Source organism: Symphalangus syndactylus, chromosome 14 (assembly GCF_028878055.3).
Source record: "Symphalangus syndactylus isolate Jambi chromosome 14, NHGRI_mSymSyn1-v2.1_pri, whole genome shotgun sequence".
Lineage (NCBI taxonomy): Eukaryota > Metazoa > Chordata > Mammalia > Primates > Hylobatidae > Symphalangus > Symphalangus syndactylus.
This window is the reverse complement of record NC_072436.2, coordinates 8,903,618-8,923,862: the sequence shown is the minus strand read 5'-3', so window position 1 is coordinate 8,923,862 and position 20,245 is coordinate 8,903,618. Positions and strand designations below refer to the sequence as shown.

The window sequence follows — 20,245 nt, the reverse complement described above, 5'->3', positions numbered from 1 at the left end:
TGTATTTTTAGTAGAGACGGGGTTTCACCACGTTGGCCAGGCTGGTCTTGAACTCCTGACCTCATGATCCGCCAGCCTTGGCCTCCCAAAGTGCTGGGATTACAGGCGTAAGCCACCAAACCTGGCCTTTATTTTTTATTTTTTGAGACAGAGTTTCACTCTGGGATTACAGGTGTGAGCCACCGCACCCGGCCACAGGCACACTGTATTTACTGCGCACTTTATTTCTATTATTATCACACTGAAATTATACAACTCACCATAATGTAGAATCAGAGGGAGCCCTGAGCTTGTTTTCCTGCAACTAGACGGTCCCATCTGGTGGTGATGGGAGACAGTGACAGATCATCAGGCATTAGATTCTCGTAAGAAGCACGCAACCTAGATCCCTCACGTGTGCAGTTCACAATACGGTTCACTCTCTTGTAAGAATCTAACGCCATGGCTGATCAGACAGGAGGCAGAGCTTGGGCAGTAATGCGAGCAATGGGGAGTGACTGTAAATACGGAAGAAGCTTCGCCCGCTTGCCAGCCACTCACCTCCTGCTGTGCAGGCCAGTTGCTAATAGGACACACACGGGGGTGGGAACCCCTGCCCTAGAGCCTCCAGGGGGTGTGCCCAGTGGGCACCCTGATTTCAGCCTGGTGACCCTCATCTCGGACGTGTGGCCTGCAGAGCTGTGAGAGGATGGCTGGGCGTTGTGACCCAGCCAGCTTGTGGCCACTCGTTACAGCAGCTGCAGGAAACTGATGCAGCGCCACAGACGGAGCCAGGGCTCAGCTCACTGGAGTTGCTTTCTGTTATTCTATTTCTTCCTAAAACATTGTGTTAAGCCAACCACTAACAACCACTGACTCCGATTGGCAGGAATCGCAGAAGTTTCTTGGTTTGTTTCTTTAATCCCTTTTCCAATTTTGAAATAATATTCCTTGTTGGTTTTTCTGATTATAAATGTAATATCTTTCTTTGTATTGAGTTTAGAAACAAGATAAAAAGTACAAAGCAGAAACCCCAGCTGGGCAAGGTGGCACGTGCCTGCAATCTCAGCACTTTGGGAGGCTGAGGCGGAAACATTGCTTGAAGCCAGGAGTTTGAGGCCGCAGTGAGCTATAATCGTGCTACTGCACCCCGGCTGGGTGAAGAGTGAGACCCTGTCTCAAAAAAAAAAAAAAAAAAAGAAGAAGAAGAAAACCCATTAACCTCACTCAAGACTCTCCATACGAACTCCTGCTGTGAGGCAGGGAAGCCCAGGAAGGCCCCATGAGGCTCTGACCCAGCCTGGCTGGCGGTGGGAACTTGGGAACAGCCCTGAGTGAGGGGCCGGGCTATGACTGAGTTCATTCACCCAGCCACCTCCCGCACGCCGTGCACACGATGAGTTTGACGGCCAGGGCTGGAGCACTTGCTGAGCACAGCCTTGACCCTCAGTTTTACCCAGCATGGTTTGGCCTGAGGTCCATCTCCCCTCCGTGCCTGAAAATCCAAACATTTTGGCCCAGGCGGGGGATCACTTGAAATGGAAAACCTGGCAGCACCGACTGGCTCTGAAGAGGCAGGAGTTAGTCATGAGCCAGCTGGGAGGCAAGTGCAGAGGTGGTGAGGTAAGGCCAGCAGAGGGTGGGGGAGGCGAGGGGCCAACCTCTCACCACACACGGTGTCTCAGCCTCCGTGTAAGCACTAAGGGGGCACCTCACCAGGCCAGCGCAGACCCAAGCCCCTGCGGTGGATCCCCCGCGGTCTCTCCCTCCAGAGGAACGCTGAAGAGGTTTCTGTGGTCCTGTCTTAGATTCAGAGGCACATCTGCATACTAAACGCATCCAGTAATCCTACAGTGAGGGAGCCGGGCTTGGTTTAACCCACCTTTTCCCCAAATTGGACCAAAGGTTGCTGTCCTGGGAAGGCAGGGCCCTCAGGGCCACAGCTTTGGGAAACTCTGGTTGTGCCAGCCTGTGAGCCCAGCTCCCGGCCGTCCCCGCCTGCCCACACCCTGGAGTGGGCACTGTTACCCAAAAGCCCCTTCCAGACAGTTCTCAGGGCAGCATCTCTGTCCTTCACCCCCCATAGACCCCTGGCCACTTTTTTACGACGTCAGCATCACTGATTCACAGCTCCTCTTAATTGCAAAGTGGGGCTCAGCGGCACAGGCCAGGCCTGGCAGGGCGGGAAGGAAGAGCTAAGGCCACTTTGTCTCCAGTGGCACTGGCCGGGCTCCAGAAAGGCCGGAACCCACAGAAAGGAAGGAAGTGTCACAGTCAACCTACCTTGCCTCAGCCCAGGGGCATCTGGTAGAAAGAAGTTAGGTGGTCATGGCCGGGTGCGGTGGCTCACACCTGTAATCCCAGCACTTTGGGAGGCCGAGGAGGGTGGATCACGAGGTCATGGGTTCGAGACCAGCCTGACCAACATGGTGAAACCCTGTCTCTACTAAAAATACAAAAATTAGCTGGACATGGTGGCACATGCCTGTAATCCCAGCTATTCAGGAGGCTGAGGCAGGAGAATTGCTTGAACCCGGGAGGCGGAGGTTGCAGTGAGCCGAGATCGCGCCACTGCACTCCAGCCTGGGCGACAGAGCGAGACTCCATCTCAAAAAAAAAAAAAAAAAAAGGAAGTTAGGTGGTCATTCTTCAGTCTCTGGCTTGGCCTAGGAACTGCTTCTTTTTCAAGATGCTATCAAATGCCTCCTCCATTAGGAAGCCTTCCCTGGTTGCCCCCTCCACTCCTGTCCTTGCCCCAGAACACGGCCCGGCCCTCACGGACAATCCTGACATCAGAGTCTTCTTGGTAGAGATTTTCCTCCTCCATGGAAATTCATACTCCAAACTGAATATGTGTGCAGACTGAGCCCCTGTTCGCACATGAAACAAAAGTGAAAGGTGCGGGTCACCTGTCTTTCCCCACTCCTTCTCACAATGATCTGGGCTCCACAGGGGCCCAGTAGGGGCCAGGTCCAGTTCAGCTGCCCCAGGCGCACCATCCTGGGCACCAGCGCCTCTGTCCCCTTCCACGAAGCACAGCTTCATCCCCCAGTCCCTGGGGGGAAGGGGACCCATACCAGGCATTCCCCAGGGTGGCCTGTGCTCCCCACACCAGGCCAGGAGGCCCTGGGGCTGGTCCAGCCATCCAGAAAAGGGAGCAGGCGATCCAGGTGACGCTGATGTGGGCAGCAGGGGCCTTCGGGAAAGGGGCTTCGTAGGATCGGCCCCACCTTGCTCCAGGCACACGCACTGGGGAAGGGTCCTGCACGGAGGTGGAGAGAAGGCATGTTTGGCTGAAAGGATGCTTTCTGACGCTCTGGGCTCGGATTTGCTGCCATATTCCATGTCCCCTCACCTAACACACATTCCAGTAAATCCTCCATGCTAAGCACCGAGCAATAGAGGATGCACAACCTCTCGCTTTAAAAAGTGACTTTTCCTGCTGGGTGTGGTGGCTCACACCTGTAATTCCAGCACTTTGGGAGGCCAAAGTGGGAGGATCACTTGAGGCCAAGAGTTCAAGACCAGCGTGGGCAACATAGAGAAATCCCATCTCTACAAAAAAAAAAAAAGTCCAGGCACAGTGGCTCATGCCTGTAATCCCAGCTACTTGGGAGGCTGAGGCAGGAAAATCACTTGAACCTGGGAGGCAGAGGTTGCAGTGAGCCGAAATCATGCCACTGCACTCCAGCCTGGGCAACAGAGCAAGACTCCATCTCAAAAAAAAAAAATTTTTTTTTGAGACAGGGTCTTACTACTCCCTTTGCCCAGGCTGGAGGGCAGTGATGTGATCACAACTCATTGCAGCCTCAGCTTCCAGGGTAGCTGGAACTACAGGGGTGTACCACCACATCCAGCTAACTTTTTGTATTTTTAGTCAAGACGGGGTCTCGCCATGTTGCCCAGGCTGGTCCAGGAGCACCTGAGCTCAAGTGATCCTCCCACCTCGGCTCCAAAAGTACTGGGATTACAGGCATGGGTCACCATGCCTAGCCTGAAAACATTTCTTTTAAGAATTAGCCAGGCATGGTGGTGCACAACTGTAGTCCCAGCTACTTGGGAGGCTAAGGCAGGAGGATACCTTGAGCCCGGCAGGTTGAGGCTGCAGTGAGCTATGATTGTGCCACTGCACTCCAGCCTAGAGTGCAGAGAAAGACCACCAGATTAAGACCCTGCCTAGAAAGAAAAAAGAAAAAAAAAAAAAGACTTTTCCGTTCATTTCCTGCTCATCCTCAGACTCAACCACTGAAGTTTGCTTCCCTGAATTAAAAATGAAGGAGCTCCATCCTGGACTCCCTCCTGCTGACCCTGCTACTGTACCTGCCAGCAGAGCCGGCCAAGACCCTCCAGGCTGGCCCCAGCCTGGCCCGCCTACAGCCTCCCAAGCGAGACGGATTCCCAGGCTGAGGCCAGTTGCATTCCTCTCCGGAATCTTTCTCCACTTTTTATTGTGCCTCAAGCTTTGGCTGTTCCTAAATAAATACAATCCAGCTATCTCTGCCCTTGGGGCCACTGCAGGGTTTACTGGTGCAAACCGCCTGGGCAGGCCTGTTGCTTTAGGAGTCCTTCCAGGTCAGCGTGGAAGGAAACCAAGACAACGGGGAGAAGCAGCCCGGCTGGGCCCAATTCCACTCTCACAGCCTCGTGCTTAGCCATCCGTCCGGGCTGTAGCCTGACAGGAGCTGGAGCTGGTGCTCCATTCCTAGAGGGGGCCCCCGACTGCCCCTGCAGAGCGAGGGAGGTCTGGGGGTACAGAGGCCAAGGGCCTTGCAGAGTTTGCCCCAGGCTCCCCGAGTTTAAGCTTCTCTGCAGCCAACAGAAGACTCCCCCCGAGATCGGGTGTCTTTCATCCTGCTTGCTTAGTAGGTGCCCAACAACTGTTCACTGGATAAACAATGAATTTGTGGATCCAACGTGAAGATGATCTAAACCAGCGCCCCCCCCCCATAGAACTTTCCGCAATGATGTCAATGTTCTGTATCTGCCGTGGTCAATATGGCAGCCACATGTGGCAGTGAACACTTGCAATGTGGAAGGGCTACCAAGGCAAAGAGTTTCGCATTTATGTTAAATAATTTAAACTTAAATAGTCACAAATGCCCAGTGCCTGCCCTGTTATACAGACCCCTTTTGTCACCTTCTTCTCCTCCCTAGAGACACTGCATTCGCCATCAATTTCTTACCCAGGAGGCAAATGGAGAAAAGCTACTCTTTAGCCAACGCAAAACAAGGCCAATATTTGCATTTTAAGCTAGTTTTTTTGGCCAATTCTCCCAAGCATCTCCTATCAAGGTCAGTCCAGCAATATTTCCTGACTGCCTGCCACGCACCAGGAAAGCATCCCGCCTCGGCTCTGGTCCGAGGCTGTGGAGGACACAGAAATAAGCAAGGCCAAGCTGATAGAAGGGGTGTGACAAGATGGCCCAAAGTCACCCTGAGCCAGCTGGGTCCAGGAGCATGGAAGCCCTGCTTTCCAGAGGACAAGTGGCAACCCATCCAGGGAGGCCGAGCACCCAGAGCCAGGAGCGCAGAAGCAGGGGCTCCAGGCTGGAAAACGGTATCAGGGCCAGGCTGGGCAGCAGCACAAATCCACACTCGAGGCTTGGGGGTGGAAACTAAGGGCTCTGTGAGTAAGAAGACCGGGCCCAGGTCTAATGTAAATGATCGGGTGGAGGAATCCTATCACCTGGTCCCCAGCACAGAGGAGGGAAGCAGTAATCATCCTCTAAATGTTGGCCATGGACGGGAAGGAGCCACAGCAGGGCAGGGGTGGGGAGGACAGCACCTGCTGGTCCAAGGAGGGATGACGAAGGCCCAACCAAGACATGACCATGACCAGGGCAGCCTGTCCAAGGGTCAGTATGCGGAGAGAGAGTGGATGAGATCTTGGCAGCCTGTTGACCTGGGGGTGCTGGGGAGGCAGAGGTCAAGGTCAACTCTGAGATTTCCTGCTTGCGAACCTGGGTGGGTGGCAAGGCTGACATCAGAGAAATAGAGGAAGAGCGGGTAGCTATGGGTGAGAGACGAAGTAATGAACTAGGGGTGCCTGCAAGAGCCCAGGGGCAAGGTCCTCGGGCAGCCGAGATGCTGGTGGTCTCTTCCACGACCAGCTCCCTCCACGTGGCACACTTCCGTCTGCATGGCTGGGCATGGGGCACCTGTTCGTCCGACACACTTTGAACAGCTACTCTGTGCACTGAGGCAACGTGGCATGGTGTCCTAGGGAAATAGCGAGGAGGCACGGCACAGGCCCCACCCTTCTGGCATTTTCTGTCTCCTGGGGACGGTGGCAGTTAAATAAGTGACAGCCAATTGTCGGGAGAGTTGGGCTCTGATTCACCGGGTGGAGCCAGGCACTCCTGCCGGAAGAGGCATGGGAACTGGCATAGGATGAAGGGAGGCAGCGAGCACCAGCCCAGGCCCTGCCCCCACAGGGCCCTTTTTTCACACCTCCTTGTACAGCGTCCCCTGTGAGGGCAGAGACGCCTGCAGTGCTTGAGGGAGACTTCCTGTGGGCGGGGGTCGTCCATCCACAGCAGCTAGGTAGGGAGGTGCATCAGTGTCCTGTGGCTGCCATAACGGACCACAGCTGTGGGGCTTGAAAAAAATGGAAGCAGGTTCTCTCCCATGCTGGAGGCCAGAGGTCCAAAATCAAGGTGTCAGCAAGGCCACACTCCCTAGGAAGGCTCTGGGGTGGGGTGGGGGGTACTTCCTTACTTCTTCCCAGGTGCTCCCTGGCCTGGGGCCACATCACTCCACCATCTGCTGCTGCCTTCGCGTGGCTCTTCCCAGTGTGTCTGTGGCCTCTCTGCTTCTTTTAAGGACACCAGTTGTTGGATTTAGGGCCCACCCTAATCCAGAATGACCTCATCTCAAGATCCTTAACTACTTACATCTGCAAAGACTCCATTTCCAACTCCCAGGTCACATTCTGAGGTTTTTGGTGGACAGGAGTTTGTGGGGGACACAGTTCAACCTAGGACAGAAGGGATGATGGGGGCACTGGGGAAGAGGCCACACACCCCAGAGGTATTGCAAGATGGAAGAGCAGGACCCAGCGACACGGGATGTCAGTCAGAGGCATTGGCTGCAAGGATCCCAGCCAGGGTCTGAAGGCCAGAGGGAGGTAGTAAGCTCAGGCACCACTGAGATGAAATGCTCCGTGCACCGTGGGAATCAGGGCAAAAGTCAGCTGGACGCTCAGTCAGGGAGGCGGCTGCCTGAGGCACAGAAAATGGGCGAATATGGGAGAGCCTACCAGACGGCCACTCGGAAAGGCGCAGTGGTAACACCTAGAAGGGCTGAGAAGCGCGTCTCCACCGCCCAGCCAATCCACCTGGGGAAACACACGTTCCCGGCAGTGCTAGTAACAGAGAAGACCTTTGGCGATGTCACCAGTGGGCCACGGGACAGGCAAACTCTGCCTCCTCACACAGAGGAACACTCACTAGCTGCCAAAATAAATGAACCAAGGCTACGTGGATCTGCACGGATAAGTCTCCACGCCGTCACGCTGTGGGCACAAGCAGGGCAGCCACTGACTCCAGTGAGGCACCAAGGACACAATGCTGACGGTGGCATTAAAGAGGAGACAGACCTAGGCTGTTCAGACACACGATGCTGATGACCGTATTCAAGAGGAGACCAGGACGGATGCGGTGGCTCACACCTATAATCCCAGCACTTTGGGACGCCGAGACAGGCGGGTCGCCTGAGGTCAGGAGTTCGAGACCAGCCTAACCAACATGGTGAAACACTGCGTCTACTAAAAACGCAAAAAATTTAGCCGGACATGGTAGCGGGTGCCTGTAATCCCGGCTACTGGGGAGGCTGAGGCAGAAGAATCACTTGAACCCGGGAGGCGGAGGTTGCAGTGAGCCGAGATGGCGCCACTGCACTCCAGCCTGGGCGACAGAGCGAGACTCTATCTCAAAAAAAAAAAAAAAAAAAAAAGGAGACCTAGGCTCCTCAGACACACCACCGCCCAGCACAGACATGCCTGCCCGGAGCCAGATCCCAATCCAGAGGGGTGGGCACCGCAGCAGGAGCGGGGCTGGGATGGAGAGGGTCACCCAGGGCTGTGGCTACACCTGCAATATCTCACTTCTTAAGCGGGATGGTGAGTACACAGGTGTTTTGTTACCGTATTCTTTACATTTTTTTTTGTAGCTCTAACAATTCCGTTTTTTTGTTTGTTTGTTTGTTTTAAAAAAAAGAGAGAGAAAGTGTGTGAGCTGACCAAAGGGTTGATCGTGGTGTCATTTAAGCTCTTGCCAGAAGCGTCATCCCTGGCCCAGTCCCAAATGCAGCCTCGAGAAGAGCCTTCGTCCTTCTCGGGAGGGCGAGAGTCCCAGACATAGGAGATTGGCCAGATGTGGATCTACAGAGAAGTTGGGCTGGGAGGATGGGATGGCAGACAGTCATCTGGGGAGTGTCAAGTGGGGAGGCCGGGGATGCTGGGGCGTCTAGGAATGAACTCCTGCCTGGACCAGGGTCTTAGCAGCAGGGAGGCAGGGAGAAAGACAGAAGCCAAGAAGATGAAGAAAGGGTGTCTCGGGCCGGAGCCCACAGAGGCCCACAGAGGGAGGACCCCGTGTGTCAGCAGGCAGTCCCACACAAACCCAGATCACCAGCTTGCAGCTTTGGGCTTCAGCAAATTATGCCTTAGGCTTCCAAGCTGAGCTGTGATCGTGGCTGCCAAGTGCTGACGGCACAGAACGAGCCAGTCTGAGCAGAAGGAAGCAACCGCCGGGGGAGGCTGTGTCCACGCAGCCCAGGGTGCCAGGCTCCCAAGATGCAACCCTCACAAGCACTGGGGGACCCTCCCCACCCATTCCACCAGAAGCTGGCCAATGAGAGGGAGGGAGACGGAGAGGCAGATCAGATGCGGAGCCGGAGAAAAGCTCCCCAGAAACACAGCAGCGGCTGGGCTGTCCAGTGGTTAGTGCCCAACGTGACTGCGATGGGCGGAGCCCCTCTCAACCACAGCGCTGAATCATGCAGCTGCCCAGGGGCCTCCAGCCAGAGCATCACCCCCCTCTTCCCACATACAGTCCCATCCTGTACTGCAAAGGGCCTCACATGCACTCACGTGGACACGGCATCCCCTCCACTCCCACTCCCTGTAAAAAGCCACCCTCTCCACCCTCCAGGCCTGGGGGTGCACAGTCCACGGGCACTGCATCCACCTCTGGAGGGCAGACTTAGGAGGGGTCTGTGCTGTCCCCACAGAAGTAAGCTCAGGATCAGAAGCAGGCTTTGGGTCTAGAATTCTGAGGTCTCAGGTAGCCAGCGTGGTCTGGAACTGTTCAGTTTCATAGCCACTAGCCACACGCAGATATAAGTGGAAATCCATTTAAAATAAATAATTCTATGCAAGTGAATGAGTGAATAAAATAAACGTAAACATTTATACTTCGAGTGTGCAATAGACCCAGGTGGCTAAGCGGCTACCACACAGGATGACGGAGTGCGGATGTATAGAACAGACCCGCCATCACAGAAGGTTCTATTAGACGGAGCCGGTCTAGAGCATGGAGGTGGGGGCTCCAGATGGGCACATGCTCTTGCCCCCGTAGGCGCCCTGTCCTGGCAGGATGGCTGTCTCACCTCGTTCTGAAGGCAGCCCTGGGCCACAGGCGCTCTATTTGTGTGGATTTGACTCAGGGTCTGTGTCCTTTGGTAACTTTGTCTCCTCTAGAATGGCTAATTCATGAAGGCACAGTCCCTGCCTGTCTGCCACCATGATGGCAGCCAGGGGCCTGGCACCCAGTTGGCCCCCAGCACATATGCACATGTGACCACGCCATCTCTGCTCTTCTCAGAGCTCCTCGTCTCCTAGGGGAGGTAAGTCCATTCATTGCTGTGACCCATCATCCTCTCCAAATAGAAAAGCCACTAGATGGGCACCTGTCCCAGCCTGGCCGCTGGAAGTGACAGCCAAGAACAACATAGCCTCCCAGAAACAGAGGCACTATCATGGCCACACTGGGGTCAAGCAGGGGAGATCGGGGACACCCAGTGGGGAGAAGACGACGTGCAGACTCAGCCCTAGGGGGCAAGGGCTGGAGGCAGAGCCCTGACCTCTCTGTCCCACTCCCCTGCCCAGGCTGCACCCGGCGGTTGGTAGAGTCCCTCCAAGCCTATGAGCTGTAACTCGTGTCCTGGACGGCCAGCCCCAGAGCTCTGATGGGTGCATCTGTTTCCCCTCTCTACTGGTTAGTGTGGAAAATTTCCAAACACATGGAAAAAGCAGAAAGAATAGCACAGTGACCACTGCCAGAGGCCCACTTATTTCCTCCTAGATAACACTGGACGTATCTGCTCTATCCTGGGGCGTCTTCCATCCTGCAAGGTTGCAGGGAGCCCAAGGATACTGAACCAGCACCGAGAAGCCCACGGTCAAAGCCACCTGTCCATGGCACGCCTGTCCCCTCAGCACCTCAAACCAAACCATCCAGCCCTATCCATCTCCCATTCTCTCCTCTGTCCCGCACACACAGGCCTGCTCCCTAAGCCTGGGGGTGGCCGCCCCTGCCCTGACAAGGATCATCTCCAGCAGGGCAGCGTCGACAGGCCTGGAAGCCACCTGAGTCAACAGCAGTCAAAGACGGCATCTCCCTGGGAAACAGGCAAGTGGCCCCACTCATCCAGGGAGGCCAGGTGGGGAGGCAGGTCCCAGACCAGAAGAACGAAGGGGCCCACAGCACAAACACGCCCATGAGCTGGGGCCAGGGCGGAGCGAACCACCTACCTGGGCCACTGGAGTCACCAAGCCTCCGGAGCCTGCCACTGGAGGTCCGCGTGCCTCCTAAAGACAGAGACAAAGGGCAAAGGTCACACAAGGCCACTGGCGTTCTCCCTCCGGGTAGACGGTTAACACCAGGAGTGTCCTCACCTTTGCTCCTGTGTAAGTTCCAGAGCCAGAAACGGGGCCCATCTGGGGGCAGGGGCCCTACTCCCCCAGGTAACCCTGGACCCTGGAGGGATGATAGTCACTGCTGTCTGGCTGCTGGGGGGGCTCTGGGCCAAACCTTCACACACCTCCTCCCCCAAGCCCTACTGCCCCTGTTTTGCAGATAAGGAATCTGAGTCTCCAGAGTGTCACTTCCCTGTGGCCACACAGTGAATGAGAGTTGCACACAGGTGAGCCCACGTCCTTCAGACTCCAAACTGGGCTGCACCCAAGCGTGTCTCTGCTGGACGGAGTCTCCTCCTTCCTCCATGTCCATCCATCTTATGAACCAGGGTTTCCCTGCAACAGGGTCTACAACTCACAGGCAGTCCTGACCCAGCCTCCTTCACTCCCAGGGCTGGGTGCAGCCAGGCTGGATTTGGGGATGGAGTGGGACAGGCTATTTTTACCTTTTGCCCCAGGAGGGAACAAAAACAGAACCTCGGATTAATGCAGCCTCCCGCGGCACGTGCTCCCTCTGCCCACACACAGGCCTTGGCCTGGGGCTGCTCGTTGGAGAGGCTCGTGGCAGACAAGTCCTAACTCGAGGAGATTTGCCGAGGTGCTAAGCCAAGCAAACCCGAAAGGCTGCCGGGAGGAGTGGCCCTGGGAGCACAGGCGGCCGCCCCATTGCTGCAGAGCACGGCGCTCTGGGGATGTCCCCTGGGCAATGCCATACAGCCACCCTTCAGAGAGCTTCAGGGACACATAACCAGCCCAGCCCCACCAACAGTGAGACAAGGGATCAGGTAGACCCAGACACCTCCCTGCATCTGATCACCATGCTGGCTGCTGGTCAAAGATGCCAGTTCCTCCCTGGAACCCTCCAGAGAGGCTCTTGCAGCATTCACCCACCCATTTACCCCATTCACCCATCCATCCATCCATTCACCCATGGACCCCCCCATCCACCCCACCACCCCTCCACACATCCATCCACCCATCCACCCAACCCACCTATCCAGCCCTTCACCCACCCACCCACCAATCCACCTATCCATTCACCCATCCACCTAATCCACCCATCCATCAACCCATCCACCCATCATCCATCCATCCATCCATTCCACAACCCCACTCCTAAACTGTGACCAGATGAAAATGGGTGCAGCCAGCTTGTTTCCAAAGGTTCAGAGCTGAGGCAGAGTGACCTGCACACCTGGCCTTCGTGTCCAGCTGCCCAGCCCTGTACCCGTGTTCCATAACTACAGGACACCAGAGACTCAGCTACTGGCAGCAGAATGAGCACAGTGTGTCCTCTGTGGAACTGGTATCAACAGGGTACCCGTCTCTACTAAGCCTGAGCCTCTCTGGTGCTGGGGGGAACCCCGAGATGGGCCCCAATTTTAGTTGAACCCATCCTCCAGGGAAAGCAACGCCGTGAGAAATGCGTGTGGCACAAGGCTCCAAAGAGGGTATGGGTCCTGACTCCTGGAGTAACCAGGGAGGCTTCATGGAGGTGATGAAGACAAAGCTGAGCCTTTAAGGAGGGGCCGGAGGACGCTGAGCAGGGACACCCACTTCTGCTTGCGAGGGTCTGATGGCAGGCTGTGAGCTGTACCTTAGCTCTGATTCACCCAACCCACAACCCCAGCAGGCAGGTGCTCCCACCCCATTTCACAGAGCAGGAAGCGAGGCCCAGGGCTGGGCAAACTGCCCAAGGTCGCACCACTTGCGGAATTCACCTCCAGCACCCCCAGCCTGCCCCAGCCATGTCCGTGACCTCACCCGGCATCCCCCTCACTGCTAAGCAACAAAAACCCCGCCAGGAAAACCCAGGGGTTCCCGGCCAGTCCCTCCAGACAGAAAGGCAGACCTCGGCGCAGATCTCCAGGAAGCGGGGATAGAGGGGCCAGCATCTGCCTCCCAGAAATGACAGCCCCCTTAAGACCAGGAGAGACGGCCCAGAGTGCAGCTCCGGTGGGCTGCCAGGGACCAGGAGGGGAGGGGAGCGGGGAGGAGGATGAACCTTGCTCCCAAGGCTAATGAGAGGCACACAGTGAGCCTGGACCCTCCAGCCTCAGCTGAGCTCACTTCCACGATGGCCATGGGCACCCCCTTCACACACCTGACTGGAAGCTGCACTGCATATAACGCACACGGGGTCACTATCCCCTCTTCCACACATCCCCACGCGCACACCATCAGTGCACTACTGGGACATTCTGCTGTCCGGGGCTGAGAGTGAACCAGAGCTCTGCCCATAAATCTAGCACACCCCACTATGGAAACAACGGGGGGGTAATGAGGGGCCTCCCAGCAGAGAACGGGACACACGTTCCTGAGGATGGAGTCACTTCTGGCTGAGACATCTCTGCAGGGGATGCTGGCGACAAAGGCTGCCCTGTCCTCCTCCCTGGGCCAGATGGACACCACCCCTGCCTTCTGAGCCCTGGCACCGGGCAAAAGTAAAATAGAAGAGGTTCCATCCAGGTTAAACACCCCAGGGTCTCGTCCCTAGGAAACAGGCTGGCCCACTCTCTCCAAACCCAGCATGGGGGTGGAGAAACGGTGGGGAAAACAGCATCTGTCTCAGATTTCTTGGGTGGAGTTTTTGTTTTATTTACAGTTTATTTTTCTGATTTCCCAAAACGGGCGTCTGGTGCCTGGCAGCCCTTGGCACAGAGAAGACGCAAAGCAAACCTCGTTCATAAGAAGGGGGCGAGCGCAGCCTGAGTGTCCCCTGCTCTTGAACAAATTGCCAGGCTCAGCGCAGCTGCCACCGCTGTTCCCAGGAAGGGACCTCTGGCCACGAGCAGCTCCAGTTCAGCTCCTTGGACCTAATTATTCAGGCCTGTGTCTGAGTCCAGCAAGACATCTAACGATTCCGTGGCTCCGGTTGAGAACTGGGTTATCTTTATGTGATTTTAAAATAAAACATACTCAGAAGGAGAGAAGACAATTGAAATCTAGCTGTCTGGAGTCATCCCAGATGAAAGTATTTGAGTTTTGGGAGGGAAAGGAGGCAGGAAAGCCTGGAGTCAGATGATCAGAGTTTGAACGCAGACCTCACCAGGCCCTTGCTGTGGGCCCTGGGAGATGACTTCCGTTTCCTGAGTCTCAGCCTCCTTGGGGACAGAGATGGTGCTTACTCATAGGTTATTCCGAGTAAATGAGGTCACACAGTGTAAGTACTAGCACAGTGCCTGGCATAAAATTAAAACTCAATAAGTGATATTATTATTATTATTACTAATACTTTTGAGATGGAGTCTTGCTCTGTCACCCAGGTTGGACCGCAGTGGCACGATCTCAGTTCACCACAACCTCCGCCTCCCAGGTTCAAGGTAGTCTCCTGCCTCAGCCTCCCAAATAGCTGAGATTACAGGCACCCGCCACCACGCTCCAGCTAATTTTTGTATATTCAGTAGAGACCGGGTTTCACCACGTTGGCCAGGCTGGTCTCGAACTGACCTCAAGTGATCTCCTGCCTCAGCCTCCCAAAGTGTTGGAATTGCAGGTGTGAGCCACCGTACCTGGCTGTGATATTATTATTATATCAATATTATAATAGTTGGCCAGGCATGGTGACTCACGCCTGTAATCCCAGCAATTTGGGAGGCTGACGTGGGCCGATGACCTGACGTCAGGAGTTCGAGACCAGCCTGGCCAACATAGGGAAACCCCATCTCTACTAAAAATACAAAAATTAGTCAGGCATGGTGGCACGCACCTGTAATCCCAGCTACTCAGGAGGCTGATGCGGGAGAATCGCATGGACCCAGGAGACGGAGGTTGCAGTGAGCCGACATCACACCATTGCACTCCAGCCAGGGCAACAGAGCGAGACTGTCTCAAAAAATAATAATAATAAATAAATAAAACACACTTTGATGAGATATGGCAAAAGACAGCAGAAGGCAGGAGTCCGGGGACCCACCACGGGCCGGCGTTCCAAGCAGAAAGAAATGCAGCACTCACAAGCCACAGAGCAGGAGCAGGTGCCAAAGACGGGAGACAAGTGGGGCTCCCTGGTCCTGGAGAGCAAAGGGTAAGCCTAGACAGGAAGAGCAAACTTAGGGCGCCCTGTGCAGCGTCTTCCTTGTGGAGCCAGCTCAGGGCAGCGACAGCACAGCCCCTTTCCAGTAGTGGAGACCAGGTCAACTGCCCGGTGCCCTCCCTGCTCTTTTGCCCCAGTTCCACCAAATACAGCCCCCTTTGGGCACAGCAGCTTTGCAGGGGTAAACACTGACCCACGTATCTAGGAATCTAGAGGCTTCTCTCCCTTTATTTATTTATTTATTTATTTAGGGATGGAGTCTTGTTCTGTCACCCAGGCTGGAGTGCAATGGCACCAACTTGGCTCCCTGCAACCTCTGCCTCCCACGTTCGAGTGATTCTCCTGCCTTAGCCTGCTGAGTAGCTGGGATTACAAGCATGCACCACCACGCCCGGCTAATTTTTGTATTTTTAGTAGAGATGGGGTTTCACCATATTGGCCAGGCTGGCCTCGAACTCCTGACCTTGTGATCCTCCCACCTTGGCCTCCCAAAGTGCTGGGATTACAGACGTAAGCCACCACACCTGGCCAGGGGCTTCTCTTAATGGACTTTCCCCAATGCAAATAATTTGGGGAACCTAGATATAAGAAAGACACAGAGCACGAAGGTCTTTTATTTGTTTATTTTCAGAGGTGGGGTCTCAGGTGGTCCCGGCTGGTCTCAAACTCCTGGTCTCAAGCAATCCTCCTGCCTTGGCCTCACTCTGGGATTACAGGCACGAACCACCAAGCTCAGCTATTTTTTCTTTTACCTGGGTTTTTATGCTAGAATCTGGTAAGTCACGAGGTGGAAATGTTTAAACAGGCACTCAGAATCTGAGCAGACCCTATTCGATGTATCATTGTTGTTACTTTAATGATTGAAATGCACCCACCAAACCGGCCTTCTCAAAAAGGTCATTTCAGATCCTTACAGACCCCACCTGTGATGTAAGACAGCCACTCCAAACCCCTCTGGGGGCTCGAATAGACCAGACTTCTGAATCCCTGGGCAGAGCAGGGATGGGGCTGTCTCAGAGGAGGGTGACACTGCCACACCCCTGCTCTGCCCTGTGCTGACAACAAATGGGGCTTGGACAGTCTCTCCTCTATCAAAAGTCACATTTTCTCAAAAAGGAGCTTTTTAGGATGAGGCATTATAAAAATTCAATTGTGCATAAACATCCATTTTCAATAATGACAGAAGTCATCTACAGAAAAGAATCTATTCCTGGCCGGGCACGGTGGCTCACCCCTGTAATCCCAGCACTTTGAGAGGCCAAGGCAGGCAAATCATCTGAGGTCGGGAGTTCGAGACCAGCCTGACCAACATGGTGAAACCCAGTTTCTAATGAAAATACAAAATTAGTCTTCATGTTTGTAATCCCAGCTACTCAGGAAGCTGAGGCAGGAGAAGCACTTGAGCCCAGGAGGCGGAGGTTGCAGTGAGCCGAGATCGTGCCATTGCACCCCAGCCTGGGTGACAGAGCAAAACTCGGTCTCAAAACAAAACAGAAAACAAAAACAAACAAAAAAAAAAAAACAAATCTATTCCCATTTTTTTTCTTGAAACTCCTGAGAGAGGCCAGGTGCAGTGGCTCACGCCTGTAACCTCACCACTTTGGGAGGCTGAGGTGGGAGGATGGCTTGAGGCTAGGAGTTGGAGATCAGCCTGACCAACACAGGAGACCCCATCTCTATTCAAAAATAATAAAAGTTTAAAAAGCTCTTGAGATAGCCCCTGGGGAAAGGTGGGTCATGGAGACCCTCATCCGGGTCATCCGTGCCTCCCCCTTTGTTTCCCGTGGCTCCTTCCCACTTTGAGCCTGGGGTGGGGGCGGTTTTGAGCCAGGGGTGGGGGCGCTTTGAGCCTGGGGTGGGGGTGTTTTGAGCCGGGGGTTGGGGCGGTTTGGGCCGGGATGGGGGCGGTTTGAGCCTGGGGTAGGGGTGCTTTGAGCCTGGGGTAGGGGTGCTTTGAGCCTGGGGTGGGGGTGCTTTGAGCCTGGGGTGGGGGTGCTTTGAGCCTGGGGTTGGGGGCGCTTTGAGCCTAGGGTGGGGGTGCTTTGAGCCGGGGGTGGGGGCGCTTTGAGCCGGGGGTGGGGGCACTTTGAGCCTGGGGTGGGGGTGCTTTGAGCCTGGGGTGGGGGTGCTTTGAGCCGGGGGTGGGGGCGTCCAGGATGCACAGGCTTCACTCCCTTTTTCTGAGGCTCAGTTTGCTCACAGGAGCTGTGAAGGGCTGGATCAAAGTCAAAGGTTTAAATTCCAGACTTATCTCCAGACTTAGCGGACACCTAAAATACTCAAGCTTATCTCCAAAGGAAGCTGAGATAAGGAGATAATGGCCACCTCCCTCTTCTCCTCCCCTCTGTGCTTGGCCTCTGCTACCTGGAGTTGTGCCCTGAAGAGGTACACTGGGCACCAGGCCCTCCTGGCCTTGCCCCCACCCCGCCAGGACACAGAACAACCTTTCCCCACCCTCAAGGCTGACACCTGGGACTGTGGATTAAAGTCAGTTTATTCATCCATGAGGGGAGCAACCCCCTTGCCTTGGGAACTTGCTCCTACAGGAGAATAAACACTGTAGAAGGCATTGTTCTCAGTGGTGGCGCACTCCTGTAATCTCAGCTACTCAGGAGGCTGAGGAAGAAGAATCGCTAGAACCCAGGAGGTGGAGGCTGCAGTGAGCCAAGATCATGCCACTGCACTCCAACCTGGGTGAAAAGAGCAAGACTGTCTCAAAAAAAAAAGGAACAGCACCCTGTGTCAAAGTCAGGGGTCCCAGCCATCCTCCCTGTGAAGTGGAAGGGGCACCCACCAGCTCCTGTGAGAAGGGAAGAGTCTACCCAGTTATAAAATGCCAACCAAAGGCAGCACACTGGTTCTGGTGCGGTGCCCTTGGCTTGTTTGGGGTAGGAGGAGGGTTAGGGGGAGGGCCAAAAGCCAAAGGCGGCTAGTGGAGATGGCCCCTCTCTTGGTGACCAGCCCCTCTCTTGACGGCAAGCTGCCAATAGCATCTGGCTCCCAGGTTGGGGAAGGTGAGATCAGCTCATTCCCGCCCAGGGCCTTGCTCTGCCTGCATGGGCAGCAGGCGTCCACCTCTCCAGATGGCCCTGCTCATCAAAGGGCATCAGTGCCAGCCAAGGACCCACAAAGCCTCCCTGCAAAGGCTTACCAGTGGGCATTAAGACTCTGGGTCTCACCCATATAGGGTTCTCATATAAAATACAGGATGCTCAGTTAAACCTGGATTTCAGATAAACAATCAACAATTTTTTTTAAGAGATAGGGATCTTGCTGTGTCACCCAAGCTGGAGCTCAGTGGCATGACCATGGCTTACCTGTAACCTTGAACTCCTAGACTCAAGCAATCCTCCAACCGTAGCCTCCCGAAGCACTGGGATTGTAGACATGAGCTACTAAGGCCAGCAAACAATGAATCATTTTTAGGCATAAGTATATCCCAAATGTGATGTGGGATATGCTTATACTAAAAATTAATCCTTGTTTATCTGAAATTCAAACTGAATTCATTGTCGGGGGAGATAATGGAGTGATAATGGAGTGATGGATTGACAGAGGAGCACAGAGACAGCTTTTTTAAACTCTTAGCTGACCAAAGCCTGGCCTTTAGCTCCCTCAGGCCTCCAGAGATGCACTAAGGGTGGAAGCAACCAGGAGGGAGATAAAAACACTGAGGCCTGAGTGTTAGCACTGAGCCATGTGGCCTTGGCAGGATTGCCTTTCTCCTGAGCCTCAGCTTCACATGCCACAACTGGCCAACAGTAGCTACACAGTGTCAGAAGCCAATGGCTGGGAGCCTGCTCCAGGAGGTAGGTATCATCAGGATGCAGAGAGAGTGAGCAGCTTTTAAAAAAGCCAGCCTAGGCCAGGCACAGCAGCTCATGTCTGTAATCCCAGCAGGGAGGCTGAGGCAAGAGGATCACTTAAGCCCAGAAGTTCAAGGCTGCAGTGAGTTGCAATTGCACCACTGCACTCCAGCCTGAGTGACAGAGACTTTGTCTCCAGAATAAAATAAAATAAAACAAAACAAAATAATAAAGTCAGCCTGTGTATTGGATTGCATGTCGTTCCAAAGCACCCAAAGTGAGAGAGGCCAAGAAGTAATGAGATGCAGAAAGGCAGGGGGAGGAGGTTGAGAGGCATCAGAGAAGACAGCTGACCCCCATCTCCATATACCCTTGGGGCATCCTGAGCCCCATTCACACACCCAGGTGAGAATCCCTGCGCTTGTAAAAGCAACCTGAGGCAGAGAGAACCAACAGGAAACCGTCCCATCTCCCAGGTAGGGTTTTCCCATAAACAAGGCTGAGCCGCAGCTCATCACTGCAGCTGAGCTCCCTGCAGCAGCTGTGGTGGGGAAGGCTCCCCAGGAGGTCTGAGTAACCCAGAAACATCCACAGCACACTCCCCAGTCCCCTTAGAGGTTTCTGCTGACATGAAAGTGTCCTGGCCTGTGGCTAAAGAGTCCAGTACACTGGGCAGCTATAGCTCTCACTACATTGACCTGGTTTGATCAGGCTCTTATGAACTTAGTGAGGGGAGATGGGTTCCCCGGGGAAGCTTGCTGGCACCCTCCCATTGCTGCAAATGCAAAGCCTAGTGACTCCATTATTCCCAGTAATTACAATGTAGTAATAACAAGAACAGCCACGCTCACCTCCTACTGAAGGCACACGATGAGCCAGACACTGTACTGGCATATGTGACTTTTGGAGGTAACACATTCTTCTTTAAGGAGGAAATGACTGAGCTTTGGAGGGAGGGTCCTCCATCTGGCCCCAGGCTCCTCTTTGACCTGTGTCTCCCTCCTCCCCCTCCCCTGCTCCACTGCAGCCCCTCTGGCCTCCTTGCTGTTCCTGGAATGCCCCAAGCTTGCTCCCAGCCTAGTCCTTGCACTGCTGGCTCCTTCCTGTCTTCCCAATCTCAACTCAGCTGTCATCATCTCTGTGACCCCTCACCACTCATTCCAAAACAGCCATCGGTCACTTTCTATGCAATCACCTTATCTTAATTCTCACCATAGCTCTTAGTCCTATTTTGATAGTTTTCTGGAACTGATGAATTCATTGGTTCTGTTTCCTTCTACTGCATGTAAACTCCAAGAAACAAGAGTCCTTGTTTGCTCACTGCTGTGCCCCAGTGCTTGTCACAGCACCTGGCATACAGCAGGTGCTCAATGAATACATTTTTAAAAGAATGAACAACTGGAAGGAGCCTGAAAGAGTGACGGCTTGTGCCAACAGTTCATCTTCAACTTCTTTAGACGGGATGGAGACCATCGCCATGCAACCACGATTCTGCTGAGCCTGTGT

General features: G+C 54.4%; 1 protein-coding gene across 2 annotated transcripts in view; it reads right to left on the bottom strand.

Moving 5' to 3' along the window:
* Window positions 1-20,245, bottom strand: part of SEPTIN9 (septin 9) — a 220,745-nt gene that overhangs the window by 184,118 nt on the left and 16,382 nt on the right. Inside the window, exon 2 of one of the 2 annotated variants that reach the window (XM_055242144.2) lies at window positions 10,733-10,789. The exons of the other annotated variant lie outside the window; for it this stretch is intronic. Within the exon in view, the coding sequence (XP_055098119.1) occupies window positions 10,733-10,789 (57 nt within the window). The remainder of the gene's footprint in view (window positions 1-10,732; window positions 10,790-20,245) is intronic. 2 annotated transcript variants of the gene reach the window in all.